Consider the following 15,718-nt stretch of genomic DNA (forward strand, 5'->3'; position numbering starts at 1 on the left):
TGAAGCAGCATGGAGATATAAAAATTAAAGAATAGTTATTCGGATGTCACTAAGGTTTGGCGTACAAAGCAAGAAAGTGGCTGTGGTTGTAAGGAAGTACATATTGGAAATGCATGACAGAATTTCAGATCAGTACGACTGCATTATTTCATATTTTGGTGCCTCTGCAAGGATTTTTTATATGGCCGACTCCTTTTATCCTCACTGAACGATTACCCGTGCAGCGTTGCAGCGTGCGCATATAGGGTCGTGGGTTGCGCGTCTGATGCGCCGCACCTTTCCAGCAAGCATGGAGACTGACCTAGAATTTGATTAACATTGTGCAAGTGTTTTACGTATATTCGTATATGAAGACAAGTTTTCCATTGCTTTAAAGCACAACTCTCAAACTTTTCTAGCAACCAAGGAGTTCAGAGTGCCTTAGCCTGGTTGAAAGAGATGGTGAGTTGTCTAACAATCGTGAATGAATTGCCACGTGATGACCGCCAGCAGTTTATAAATAAATCGATCCTACCGCAAGGTGTAGGCTATCATATAGCGTGTGCCCCAGCTAATGCTCACCAAGCTGTATAATAAGGAAAAGTTTAAAAACACGGTCCAAGAGACAATTAAAAGACGTGCGGTATTTTGACGCGACAGGTACGGTGTCATGAATACCTCACGTCTCAAAATTGCATTTTGACCCATGCTTTTATTCTTTTAATTTCCTTGACCAGTTTAGTGAGCGCTAGCCTGGACGCCCTATATGATAGACGTGGCACAATTGCTTCAAGCCTAATACAAAGTACTAAAGATACATTTTTGGAGGTGCACTAGCGACCGCATGTGGTGAGGTGCTGTTCTATCTGGTTGAGCACCTACCTCTAGAAGGAAGGATTGCGGCTGGCCTGTTTTGGATGCTTTCGTCGATAGCGTTGTATTTTCGGCGCATATTGTATGGTTTAAGACTTCAATGACACTGAGTTGTTCCGGAAGCTTAATCGTGGCGAGGCTGAGCCATAAAAGTGTAATGACTGACACTTGTGGTCTGCCTATGTGGGCTGTTTCAACTTGTCGCTTCAAAGATTGCTGCAATCTGTACCAGCTCTGGCAAAGAGGCACATCGCAACAGTACCACCTGAAATTTTGACTTTGCGCATCTTTGCATCATACGTGGCCGAAACTCGTCATATTACATCAGATCCTTCACGAATACGAAGTTATTTCAACAAGCTGTATTTAAAACAGCACGCATACATCTGCGGCATGTCTCAGTCTATTATTGCGGTCATAGCATGCAGGTACTCCACGGACGTTCTACGCAGCATGCAGTGTTGGTATCAAATGCGACCAGAGATATTCTTGCCTTTCAAGTTTGTCCCTAGATTGCCGCGCCTAAAGTTAGTGCGGTAGCAATGCTGTTGTTATGTGGGTTGCAGTGTCATCAAACGAATTACCAATCAGACCAGCACCAGCCAACTACACTTTCAAGGATACCCTCCTAGGGGACTTGGAGCCCACGCGCCCGTTCCAGAGAATCACAGGCGGCGCTTCCTTCAAGGTCACCAGGGACCTCCGGCGGAGTGATGTTCCTCCTGCTAATATCATGGACCTGAGAGCTGTCGAAGGGCACGTTGAGATCGACGGAACGCCTATCGTCAGACTTACGTGGACTGGGCCTGGTGCGCACATTACACACGGAGTGGGTGCGTATTGTCTGTGAGCGGCCATTTCGAACTCGGGAAGAATTGACGTCAGAATACTCAACAGGAGCATTATGACTGGCATTACGAAGGAGGGAAGCTCTTCGCTTTCTCCATGGTTAACGTTTGGAACACCCCTCTTTAACGTATGATACACAAAGGGCGCAATGTAACAGATTGCTGACTCGAACACCTAAAGATTTTAGTAGCTAGTGATTTCAGTGTTCCACAGAATTTTTATGTATGTAGCACACAGGATGTTGAACTCTTGTCTTCTACAGAAAAAGACCTCACAGTATCAATGCATATATTAGTGCTCTGGCAGCGTACCACTCAAAAACATATTGATAATAAATATGAATGAGGCAACGCATAGAGATGATTGTTTTTTTCTGCATTGCGCTTTAGAATGACACTATAGCAATTGAGACTTCATTTCCTCAATATCTGAAATTTTCCTGATGTTTTTGGGGCACTAGTAAGTACAGTGGTCAGACAGAATTTGCATTGCTTGAAATATCATTTTCATATATGTGGTCTTTTACTGGGCAGCCCAATTATAAAGAAGGGGCGACGATAGAATGCGGTAGCAGGTCTACGATTTTGCGAGATATTCAGGACAAATATGATAGAGCATCGAAGCATCAATGCAATTTTAAATTGGCAGCATTCAGTTACAATGTAGCACTGTGTTTTAATAAAGCACAGATTAATTCTACAGACATTATGTTCGTCGTTGTAGCTGTAAGCCCAATGCTACGAGGTTGGCGCATAAAAGTTTATTAGGCGTGTCGAAAAAAAACCCTTCACACTTCTCAGTCGTTCCGAGAAGCACTGCCAGCTCAAATCGCGCCACTGCGGCCAGATTTCAGTGGGTGTGAAATGCGAATACACCCGTATACTTAGGCTTAGTTGCACGTTTATGAACCTCAGGTGGTTCAAATTTTTTTGGAATGCTCCACTATGGCGTGACTCATGATCAGGTCGTGGTTTTGACACGCACAAACAGAATTTAATTTTTAATTTAGCAGAGTGTAGCGCGAATAATAATAGACAACGTTTACCAACTACCTTTCTTGAAAATTCGTTGTCAGCAGCATGCAAGTTAGGAACTAACGAAGAAAACACGATGGGCACTGTATTCAGAAAGTGGAATTTTCCTTGAAATAAGTGTACTAATCTAAACATAAGAGCCTCTAAATACATTGAACATATTCATTAGGGTAACTAAACAAGAACATTTTGATATCCATGTGTAAAACACATTTTTGCTTTCGACAGCATATGGAAGCCCGGACGAATCATGAATATTCGTGCTTCAAAGGAGGAAATGTTTCAGCTGATTTATTGCGTGCGCTGGTCGGGATGTCGTAGTCGTACGTCCCTAATATGCTGTGGTAATGTTGCCATGAAAGGTGCGACCGATAGGTCCCACTCAGCAACATATGTTCGTGAGGTGCACTGGTATCTCACCTGTCGAGTGATTGTCGACATCGTGGTAGCGTACCGTCCTTTAGCAGTGCGTCGGTAATCACGAATCATCCGCATCAGCACCTGCGTAAAATACCTTAGGCATTTCACACTGCAAGACTCATGTTCAGGAGTCTGGCGTGAGTAAGGTTGTTTGGCGAAGAAATAGCTTTTTTGATAAGTCGTGATATCTTGTACACGTGAACCTAATCAAACGTGAGCTTTGAGGTGCCAAATAACGTACTCATTGCAAACTACGCTGTGGAAACGTCAACATTGAGGTTCGTTTTCCCTTATAAGTTGTGTGTGTCCTAATGCAAGACTGTTTTCTTTCGCGCTGTTCCATCATTCTTACTTTGCAAACGTACAATTCGTATCTCGATAACTAGAGCACGTTCACACTATATGGCAACGCTGCGGTATTTGCTGATCTGGTTTCCTAGTAGAGCCTTTCACGACATATATTGTGTACACTATATACCCATAGTTTTACGATCGCTATGTCCTGGTGTGACAAGTTACGTCAGAACTTTAAATTGAAGCCTCTAACGCTTGAAGCATCCACCATGTACGTACACATTGCCAAAACAACAAATTTCAGAGGGCAAGTTCCGCAGATGCGTCTGCGTCCAGAGAATAACGATTAACCGAAACATCAAAGAAATTCAAACCACAGATGTTACACTTCTTTTTGCCACAAGTATTCTCCCCAGTTGAATCGACGCAGGTATGAAAAGACCGACGTCAGGTCATACATACCGAATTCAAGGTGGCGCTTAAAGTGCCAGAGGTTCGGGCATGCGTCACAATCATGCAGACGTAAAGCAAGACGCGCAAAGTGTAGTGTCAATGGTCATCTCTAGGACATGCTTCACCACCATGCGCAAACTGCAAACGAGATCAGGCAGCTTGTTCGCGATCTTGTCCTTTATGGAGGAAAGTAAAAAATGATTCCACTCACAGTGAATGGGATCTCTTTCTATGAAGCGAGGAAGACGCTCTGTCACTTACTTCGAACAAGCTATGTCAGTATGGCGCGGCAAGGGGCAACACCACATTGGTTTCTGGGATCTACACCGGTCACATCGGTTTCTGGGGTCTGCACCGGTCACACATGGTTTTGCTGTTACAGCGCCATCCGCCTTCTTCATGGCAGTGGCCACTGCTGCTCTATCATTATCCACAACAGACCCGTAGGTAGGTAGGGCTTCGTAGGTACCTAAGACTGAATCGATCTCCGAGACCGGCGACTCGCTTCTCAGAGGCTAGTTCTCAACCCTCAAGTGCCTAGGAAAATGCCACAGACGTTGATCCAGATATGCCGGCGTTATCAACACCAAAGGAGCAGTGCCTGCTGAAGCGGTCTAAGGACAGACTTCTTTTAACTGCGCCGAAAAAGCGAAGCGAAGCCTGAACGGTTGCCCATCTTGATAAGAATAAATATGCTTTGCTTACATGTCGCCTCTCACATATTTGCTCACATACCAATAAGAAAATAGTTTTGATTCTTTTTCAATGACTTTGATCATTCATTCGAATGGTAAAGGAATGAGCCATGATCTACTTGATATTAATGACATCATAAATAAGCTCTCGTAAAGGCGCTGTCAACACTTTTGTTTACATTTTTACTTATACACTGTACAGGAGGACCCATTACAGTCTTTGACCTCGGGACCTCCTCCTGTATATTATTGCCTTATTGTACTTTATGTTGTCTAATAATAATAAAACCCTCATTCATTCGACCCATTTGTCAGAAGGAGTCGCCGTAGCCGTCTAGAGCGGCGCTTTTGCCAGAATTGGAAAACTGGATACCTATTTCCAGGCTGTGACCATCACTGTTCTATTGCATAAAACCTTCACCGCTTGTTCATTGCTTATTCCACCCCATACTCATTTTACAGTTACAGATCTGGAAAATTTAAGAGACCGGTGGCCGAAGCTTCTTGTTTAGTAGGACCCGCCGTGGTTGCTCAGTGGCTATGGTGTTGGGCTGTTGAGCACGAGGTCGCGGGATCGAATTCCGGCCACGGTGGCCGCATTCAGATGGGGACGAAAACACCCGTGTACTTAGGTTTGGGTGCACGTTAATGAACCCCAGATGGTCGAAATCTCCGGAGTCCTCCACTACGGCGTGCCTCACAATCAGAAAGTGGTTTTGGCACGTAAAAAATCCACAATTTTTTCTTGTTTAGTAGGAGATTGTATTGCACATTTTTTTTCCTTTGGGACAGCGATAGAATCGATAAAACGGGCAGCTATTGATTTTATTTGATCCAATAATCTCAGCTTTCAAAATCAAGTACACCAGCACATTTCTCGCCTACATAGCGCTACTTTAGTGTCCTGGACCTAGCTTTTCCTCACCATGTGTCGTTACTAGTTTAAATTGGCAAAACTGAGCACCTCGTAAAGCAACGATCATTTACCTCCTGTCATCAAAGTCGCACCGCCACTACCCATTGTAGTTTTTAAACAACGTCGCTGGAAAATACATCTTGGTGAATTGCAACTTTTCATGGAACGAGCAAAACTAGAAGCCTTTTTGATTGAGCTCAGTGTTGACAAAATAATGAAAACTCGTAAGATCTTGATGAGGGCTAGTTGGTTCTTGTATAGAACTGGCGTTGAACAGCGCGAATGAAACAAGCACACGAAGAAACAAATCACAGGCAAGCGCTGACTGCCAACCGGAAGTTTATTTGAAATTATCCAGTAATTTTAAACGTTTTCCAGCACAGGCATGTGTACACCAGTCAGACACATATCTGCAAACTGACCATCATAATTCATGCACAAAAAGACATTTCTTTTCCGATATAGCAAGAGAGGGAGCGCTTACACATTTATCTCCGTCCTTTTTAATGTGATATGCCTCTATTATTTCCCTTTTCTACTTACCTTCTCATTTCCCGATGATTTTTTAAATCTGGAACTGCAGGGTCACTTGTTACACTGTCCTGCTAAATGAATCCCAAAGTAATTTTTTAGGCTACTGCTGCGTTGGCGAGCTGTGTCGTATAAACACTGTCCCGTTTCAGCTAGATAAGCTTTTTCCACAGCTCAGGGGTATCTGATAGATAACGTGGTGCCTGCAGTCAGTGAAACAATATTTATGATAGGTGTTGCACGTGTTTCACGCGCCTTTCCAACATTTTCATGCGTACGCATATCGAGGAGAGCTTGCAGGGCGCACTGAAAGTAAATTAACATTATATATATTTGACGCTTCCTTTAGATTGTGTGACAAACTTGTGCAAGTACGGCACTACGTGCGCCGGTCTCTTGTTTTTATTCCTTGTTTGATGTGCTGGTTCCCAACTTATTCTTTTGTCTTTATTCAGAATGGTTTCGCACACTGAAGTGATGATGGAACGGAGGAAACGCGCGTTCTGTGTTCAAAGTTTATTCTTTGGATGCTGCTTGAATCGTCTTGAATTTCTATCTCCCGCCTTTGCCCTGTTTTCTCCGTCTACGGCGGATAATTCAAGTGATTTTTAAACATGTAGCATCCTCTGGGCCGTTCTCCTGCGCCATAGGGTGGCCTCACCACCTACAGGTTTACTTGACTGAGCTATCTCGGTTGCTCGGTTCGTATGGTCAGAACTTCAAATCCTCGGATTTAGGTGTCCCATTAGAAGTGTTCCATTTGAAGGTATGTGACTGAAGTGGAGGTGTGGAGGTGAGGTAGGCCACCGGGCCTCTAATCCGAAGGTCGTAAGTTCGAATCCTCCTCCACTACTGTTAAACATTATGCTCCGAAAAAGAAGGGAAGACGACGAAATTAGAAGCGAGCGTGGGCACGACCGCGCGTCTGCATTTTTTAGTTGTTTTCCCAAGCGTCGAATAAACAAGATGTTCTCCACTTCGACTCCGCTTCTTGGTTTTCAACAATATGGTGCCGTGACCAGGATTTCAAATCTACAGTTGACGACCCCTGGCGATGAAGGGAGCTCCATGAAGAGGACGACCGACCGACGCAATCAACGCGATGATGCCGCGAAGGAATCGAAGAACGACCCACGTCATCTCTAGGCCTCTGATTACCGACGTGACGACACGGAAAGACTACGACGGAAGCGTGCTACCGTTCGAGCGGCCGTCCGTCACCAGGATCATCAATGACGTGACACCTCTTATGCAGACGGAACCAACACCATCGGGTGACCGACCATCTTAACCTATTGAAGATAAAGGAATCGATGCTTACGGAACCTGATAACCAAGTAAAAGAGCATGTTACCGATGATAACCTTGAGGATGAGCTTCAAAGTGTAGGACAGTATCAAGAACATATCGTCCTCGCGAAATCCCGCACTGAACGTGTTTTATTCGCTCTGCAAACAATGACTACGCACGCATCTCACGATGACTTTCATCAAGCACGCTCACGCTTTAAGCTACCTAAGCTTGATGTGCCGAAATTTCATGGTGAACCCATTAAATGGCCAGAATTTTGTGATCAATCTGAGTCTACCGTTCACCAAAACCGATATATCACATACGTAGACAACTTAAAATATCTACGCACCTACTTGATGAGTAAAGCGGAAGGTGTCATCAAAGGCCTGGCGACAACTAACGAGAGGAATAGCACAGCTACAGAACATCTCAAAGATAAATTCGGTCAGAAGTCGCTGATTGTTAACGACCACATGCTTCGTCTTCTAAACATACGTAAAGTTCATTCTTGCGAAGATTTCGAAGCGCTTCAAAGGTTGCAATGCATGAAGAAGTGCAGACTCTAGTGAAATCCCTGCATAACCTTGGCGTCGGAGAAAAAGAATATGGAGCACTTCTGAAAACTGCTATAATACAAAATCTTTCGCGAGAAATGGTACTCCGTTGTACTCAACGCGTCTTGCCTTCGACAAATGCAGGTGTTACTAGTGACAAACTAAAGAAATGTCTGTTCTTCTAGACTTCTTGGGCCTTGAAATAAGAAGCCGAGAACAGGCTATAATGACGACTTCTGACGACGAAGATAGAACAAGCCTCAACCGCAATACGACAATCTCATGAGCATCTCGAAGGTTCTGTATGTATGTTAACCGTGAACCTGACTCCAGAGAGTTGTATACTATGCGGAGACAAACATCACCCGCTGGATGTCTGCCCAACGGAACTAACATTAGACGAGAAAAATGAGAAACTACGCGAATTAGGATGCTGTTTCCACTGTGCTAGACAGTTTCACAAACCTAAGGAATGCCGAAGCTGGAAGAGACTAAGCTGTGCGAAATGCAAGGGGCGACATATCACCACGATGTGTAACCCAAAATGGAAGCAGAAGAATACAGAAACAGAGACAACTCTTTCCAGCTCGTCAACAGACTCACTAAAGTACACAATTCCAGCAATCCTGTCTAACGGAGTTACCACCGACTTCTATTGCACACTCCCTAATGATGTCCGTAAAATTGTAGTTCATTGCTTCAACACTAACGTCCTCTTCCTGAGTTAAAGCCGAATGCTGTAGCTTGATCCGGAATCCCTCTGTTTTCCCTCTTACCGCTAACTAATTGATCGGCTTCTTATGTACGAGTTTCTTGCGTTCCTTCCTCAAATCAAGGCTAATTCGTGTTCTTACCATCCTATGGAAGCTGCAGCGCACCTTGCCAAGTACGTCCACGTCTTGTAAGATGCAAGGGGTAGAGCAGAGTATAAAATCTATTTCATTTCTAGTCTCGCCATTCGGGCTCCTCCACGTCCACTTTCGGCTAGCCCGCTTGCGGAAGAAAGTATTCATTATCCGCATATTATTCTATTCTGCAAACTCTACTAATAGCTCTCCCCTGCTATTTCTAGTGCCTATGCCATATTCCCCCAATGACTTATCTCCAGCGTGCTTCTTGCCTACCTTGGCATTGAAGTCGCCTATCAGTATAGTGTATTTTGCTGTGACTTTATCCATCGCCAATTCCACGTCTTCATAGAAGTTTCGGAGACAAACATCACTCGGTGGATGTCTGCCCAGCGGAACTAACATTAGACGAGAAAAATGAGAAACTACGCGAATTAGGATGCTGTTTCCACTGCGCTAGACAATTTCACAAAGCTAAGGAATACCGAAGCTGAAAGAGAGTAAGCTGTGCACCGTCCTGGTCATCATGACTGGATGTAGGGGCGTAGACCTGTACGACCTTCAATTTGTACCTCTTATTAAGTTTCACAACAACACCTGCCACGCTTTCGTTGATGCTATAGAATTCCTGCATGTTAGCAGCTACATTCTTATTAACCAGGAATCCGACTCCTAGTTCTCGTCTCTCCGCTAAGCCCCTGTAACACAGAACCGTAGCGGTGGCGTAGAGATAGAACATCCGCCTCGTGTGCAAGAGGACCGTGGTTCGAATCCCGGTGCCTCGCAATTTTCCGCCGGAATAAAAAAAAATCCGCGTGTTGATAAAGTTGCACAAACAGGCCTGCAATGCGGCCTGATCCCGGTGACCAGAACCGGTAACGCACTCCCTCACCGGAGCAGGACTGGCCACCCTGGTGCAGTACTTGGCCAAAACCTGCCATATGAATACGACAATCAAACCCCGGCACTCAGTCCCCAGCAGCTGCGAAGAAACTGACCACGGCGGCGGCCAGACCTGTGACGCTGCAGAGGGTGCTAAGCATCCCTGGATCCGGACAGGCCGCCATTGGGATCTGAACCTGGCAACGTTTAACGATAGAACGTTATCTAGTCAGGCCAGTCTAGCAGTGCTATTGGAGGAGTTAGGGGGCAGCAAATGGGATATAATACGGCTCAGTGAAGTTAGGAGGACCAAATGAAGCATATTCAGTCCTAAAAAAAAATTTATACTAGTCCAAAAAACGTTTCATGCAATGGAACGAATACTGGTTTTTTGACGTACATATTTAACACAGAAAAAAATATTCACTGAGACAAAGTGCTAAAACCTTGTTATCCTATAGCAATTAGCCTTTAGGTATTTTCAAGTGGTGTTACTACCGCTTTTCGCCTAAGGGACCCCCAACTGTCGTTGGAAATGAGGATTTGATTGATTTATTGATTGATTGATTGAATATATTGCCACTGAAAATGCGCGTCCTTTTTTGCACAATAAACGTTCTACTTTAAATCTTCCTTACTCCTTTCAAGATATTAACGTAACCATAGTTAAATTATTCTTAGCAGGGCATTGACCAAAATGTAAATTTATTTTCTTAATACACGAGGCGAAATTGTGGGCGTATTAGGACCTTGTAAGGCACTTTGATACGAAGGGTTGTCATTAAAATATTTTGCCCAATAATTGTTACGTGCTACACAACTTAAAAACGAGTTCGTTCACCAATGTCTGACATTTCTGGGAAATGGATGGTAACCGTAAAGAAAAAGGAACGCAAAAAGTCGGAATGATGGGATTTTTTGCCCTTTAGTTAATAAAATGTGTTCCTCGATTCCTGTAAAACAGCTTGACGTCCACCTCTTGTCATCAGTTTTTTTTTTAGTCATGCAGCTATGTATTGCTGCAAAAATAGGTATTCGACGTAGAATAAAGTGCATGTTTGATGTTTAGAGAGCAGGCATAACTAGCAAGGTGAAAGTCGTTGTTATTCTAATTTTATTTCTAAAGTAATGGGTTTAATGAATGTTCCAGTTATTGGCAATTATCCCCAGGCATTCGGAAACATTATTATGCCAAAGGGTTGTTCAAAAACTATGAGGAGGACAGTTAAAGTAGAAATTGACTAGTTTGTCATGTGGCGTAATTAATTTGATCGAGTCTTTGCTTAATACCACGTGCTACTAAGAATGCCGCTTACAAACTTACATGTTAGCAGCAACTGTTCTCACCGATGCATGACAATATTCTATGGCAACACTCAGAGCACATAAAAATTTGGATCACCTTTTTTCGTTTCTATCTTAGCAGCAGCAACGCCTTGACATCATTGCTGTCACTGAAACGTGGCCAAAGAAGGGCGAAATATTTGTTATTCGTGATTACGCAATGGTGTGTCAGTCGTGCGATTGTCTTCTGTGGGCGAGTCGTAGCTCTCGTTTTACAATATGCAGCACGTATTTACAACATTCCCGCCACCTTCATGCGGGATGTATGCTATTGAGTCTTTCATCACTCTCGGAATCATCACTTACATTCCGTGAACCTTGTGGTCTTTCCGAATGTCTGCATTCTTGACAAATATAAAACGACGTTTAGAGTACCAACCAAAAGAATATTGACGAGCTGGTGTTTATAGATCGTGATATGAACGCTCACACCTGTAGTTCAGGTCATGATGACTATACACACTTATAAAATCATACTACTTTCGGAATCTCGTCAGAGTACCTGCACTTTCGCTACTTCGATGGATCATGCATTACAAATTCGAAAAAGACTAGTTTACCTTTGTGTATAGGATAAGCCTACTGCCGATCACTTGCCATTAATTTCGGTGTCGGCAATTCCCAGTAGAAAAAGGTGATGGTCCTAGGTGTGTAATGAAAATAGACAACAAGATTTTATAGATATTATTATAAGTAATTTAGGTCATGACATAGCGTGATGAGATCATCCGAAATCTTTAAATTTCACTTCCGCTCTTGAAAGTGCAATCAGACGGATTAGAAAAGCTTCAAATCGTTCTAGTGACACGCATCAATGTCTCAGCATGACAAAAAATATTGCCGAATTCATACAGAGCAAGGATTAGTGGTGTGGTAAATAGAAAACTCAAAAAGATCACTACCTTTATTGACGCCACTTAAAAGCAATACGCAACAAGTCTGTGGTAACGACGAAAGAGAGTAAAATGGATAATTCCGAAATTCCAGTAGAACAGGCGAGCCGTAACTAAAAAAAAGAAAACTTGAGCAATTGTGAATGAAGTCGTTCGAAATCATCGTGCACCAAGGGCACTTCCTTATGTTATTGCTGTCAGCACGATTTTGTTACTTAACATCTATTTCTTTCGTTTGGTCCATTTTTAGCTGCAAAATTTGCGGAGCTCAGTCATGAACATAGTCTTCAGAATTCTAGTGTCAATTTTGTTTCACTGCACCACATGAACGTTCAAGAAACGACATCTGTAGAGTTAAGAATGCCATCAAAAGACGGAAGGATTCGATGAGGCAAATGTAAGGGTCGTTAAAGAAAACCTTTACGTTCTCGGACCACTTTGATGCCGCCTATTCAATGATTCTGTAGCAGTAGCAAAGCACCGAACTTGTGTAAAAACATCAAAGGTTGTTTCGAAATATTAAAAGTACGATTGCTCTCACCCGTCTAATTACATGCCAATTTGCTTTTGAGCATACATAATTTTTGTTTTTAAGACATCATTGAAAACCTTGTTTATAAATATATCGCAAAGTTAACGGGGTCTCTCATGAGCAACATGGTTTCAGACCAGATTAGGCTGCATCCATCACCATTAGGACACAGCTTTGACTTACGATACGTTAGTGCCTGTCATTCTCAATCCAGTCGACACTGTTGATTGCTCTGTACTAGTATATAAACTACGAGATTCTGGTTGTCGTGGGGGTATGTTTGCGCTTTTTGGAATTACCTTAAAGGTCTTTAGCAATCAGTCATAATGAATGCCATGACGAGTTCTCTGCGGTGCCGTCGCACCAGTGTTCCTGCAGAAATGGCGCGCGGGCTATTTATTACTTTTTGCCTTAGATGTGGATGATTTGCTGCACGTAGTAAAGCCTTCTAATGTGCTGCTCTAGGCTGAAGATGAATGCATGATAGTTCGACCTATTAATTGAAATCATCTTGAGCTGAAACCAAACGTCGAATTAAAAAATATCTGCCCATGGTTATGAAATATGTTAAGCGTTAACACATGCCCACTAAAAAGAAAATAAGTCGTCTTCCATATCCAGGTGGAAATCATTAAACACTAGAGGATTGTTGCTCAACTAAATACGTCGGAGTCATTATATATAACCACTTACACTGAAAATCGCCGATTGAAAGTGGTTGCTGCAAATTAACTTCTGGATGTCGTGCGCTAACTCAGGAGGAGGAGTAAACGATTATTAGGCGAAACAGGTAGGAGGTGGCCTATCGTCATCCTGGGTGGTCGGCTCTCTCAGTCCAGGAAGCCGTTGGCTGATGGCGCGGCACGTGACCTGTGCGCAAAACATTGCTGATCCTCCAGGCTCGGTGGGGTTAGCATTGCCTCCCACGTTTGTTCGGTCGCCTATAGGGATTCCGATCGTGATAATGATTGGAGTTATTTGTCGCCAGGGCCAGAAGTGTAGCGATTCGGTAGCTTCGTCTGGAGTGCCTTTATCGCATTGCTGGCACACCAACACTGCCTGTTGTAGGGTGTCCGGTACATCAGCGAATCGGCATGGATATGACAATTGTGCGGGATGTATCCGGTGTATGATATTTCCATGACTATATCTATTCCTTAATAGTCTCCGGAGGGTGGTGGCTTCTACCTTACACATCACTGCCAAATAAAATCATCCTTTTCTTGCACTAGTGTTTAGCGTTGCACTCCACATTGCCCTAGACAATTATCTTTAGGTAAATTGAACATTCGTCTCGCTAATAAGGTATAGCTGAATGTGTAATACAATAATTTGGGAATTAAATTTGGAACACTGCTCCTTTTGTAATAAATATGTCTCCTCATTTACTCGCGCACTGCAACAATACATTAAACAATTTGCAACCATCTGAATGGATCACATAATTATGAAACGTGTTATATTATTCTTCTTTTACTTTTCTCAAAGTTATTTTGCATGCTGTAGTTTCCTGCTCCTTGATTATATATCATTTACTCCTTTCAACAATGCCGTAAAACCACGACGGTACAATAAACAAATTATATAATGTGAGTAAATTGTAAGTTCTTGGGCCAGTAATTGTATTAATTTCCCATTACCAAAAAGGTTTGGTGGCATACAATGTTCTAGTTTTTGGGTGGTACGTCTTCAAAAAGGTAAAATCGTCAAGTCGCACAATTTCGCTAGTGCACCTTTAATGAAATACAATTTTCTCCTGCAACATCCGACTGCCTCTAGCAAAACAAAGGGTGATTTCTTTCTAGAGGGACAATAAGCTTCCTTATATAAAATTTTCACTGAAAAAAGAAATCTACTCGTGACTATTCTAAGTGTTACCTTATCTGAACACACACTGCTGCGACTATTATCGCACTGAAACAAAATTTGGTCAAACTCAAGATTAACACGAAAAGGAGAACATATAATCCTTCTAACTGACCGAGTTTATTTCTCATCCGGTGTTGCTTCGTACTAGGACAGTTCATTGGCAACTCGAACTTCTGTGATAACATGACTTGCTCATTTCGATAGCCTTGCCATAAAGATCGGCTGTGTTTGGTCGACACTCGTACAAAAGTTCTTCTAAACTCGTATAAACAGCCCCGGACGGTTCGCAGGTGCTGTAACTGACATATATTGTGTATGGCCAGAATTTTTGTTCTAAACGCAACCGCGCAATCATTAATCGGGATATAATGCTTCCACAGTTTAGCAACGACAATAAGAAAAGGGCATCGATGAAGGTCAGTTCGTGAAGCAGCATGGAGATTTAAATATCAAAAAAATAGTTATTCGTATGACAGTAAGATTTCGCGTACAAAGCAAGAAATTGGCTGTGGTTGTAAGGAAGTACATATAGGAAATGCATGACACAATTTCATATCAATATGACTGTATTAATTGATACTTTGGTGCCTCTGCAAGGGTTTTAAATACGGCCGACTCCTTTTATCCTCACTGAACGATTTCCCGTGCAGCGTTGTGGCGCGCGCATATCAGGTCGTGGGTTGCGCGTCTGATGCGCCGCACCTTTCCAGCAAGCATGGAGACTGACCTAGAATTTGATTAACATTGTGCAAGTGTTTTACGTATATTCGTATATTGTCACGTGACATATATTTTCACGTGACAGACAAGGTTTTCATTGCTTTAAAGCACAACTCTCAAACTTTTCTAGCAACGAAGTAGTTCAGAGTGCCTTAGCCCGGTTGAAAGAGATGGTGAGTGGTCTAACCATCGTGAATGAATTGCCACATGATGACCGCCAGCAGTTTATAAATAGTGCGATCCTACCGCAAGGTGTAGGCTATCGTATAGCGTGTGCCCTAGCTAATCTTCACCAAGCTGTATAATAAGAAAGAGTTTAAAAACACGGTGCAACAGACAATTAAAAGACGTGCGGTATTTAGACGCGAGAGGTATGGTGACATCAATACCTCACGTCTGAAAATTGCATTTTACCCCATGGTTTTATTCTTTTATTTTCGTTGACCAGTTTATTGACCGCCTAATACAATGTACTAAAGATACATTTTTGGAGGTGCACTAGCGACCGCATGTGGTGAGGTGCTGTTATATCTGGTTGAGCACCTACCTCTAGAAGGAAGGATTGCGGCTGGCCGGTTTCGGATGCTTTTGTCTATAACGTTGTATTGTCGGCGCATATTGCATTGTTTAAGCCTTCAATGTTACTGAGTTGTTCCCGAAGCTTAATCGTGGCGAGGCTGAACCATAAAAGTGTAATTACTGACACTTGTGGTGTGCCTATGTGGGTTGTTTCAACTTG

General features: G+C 43.0%; 1 protein-coding gene across 1 annotated transcript in view; it reads left to right on the forward strand.

The window, feature by feature from the left end:
- Positions 1-15,718, forward strand: part of LOC135912395 (uncharacterized) — a 120,776-nt gene that overhangs the window by 57,978 nt on the left and 47,080 nt on the right. Inside the window, exon 6 of the mRNA XM_070541017.1 lies at positions 1,419-1,685. Coding sequence (XP_070397118.1) covers positions 1,419-1,685 — 267 coding nt within the window. The remainder of the gene's footprint in view (positions 1-1,418; positions 1,686-15,718) is intronic.

Source organism: Dermacentor albipictus, chromosome 6 (assembly GCF_038994185.2).
Source record: "Dermacentor albipictus isolate Rhodes 1998 colony chromosome 6, USDA_Dalb.pri_finalv2, whole genome shotgun sequence".
Classification (NCBI taxonomy): domain Eukaryota; kingdom Metazoa; phylum Arthropoda; class Arachnida; order Ixodida; family Ixodidae; genus Dermacentor; species Dermacentor albipictus.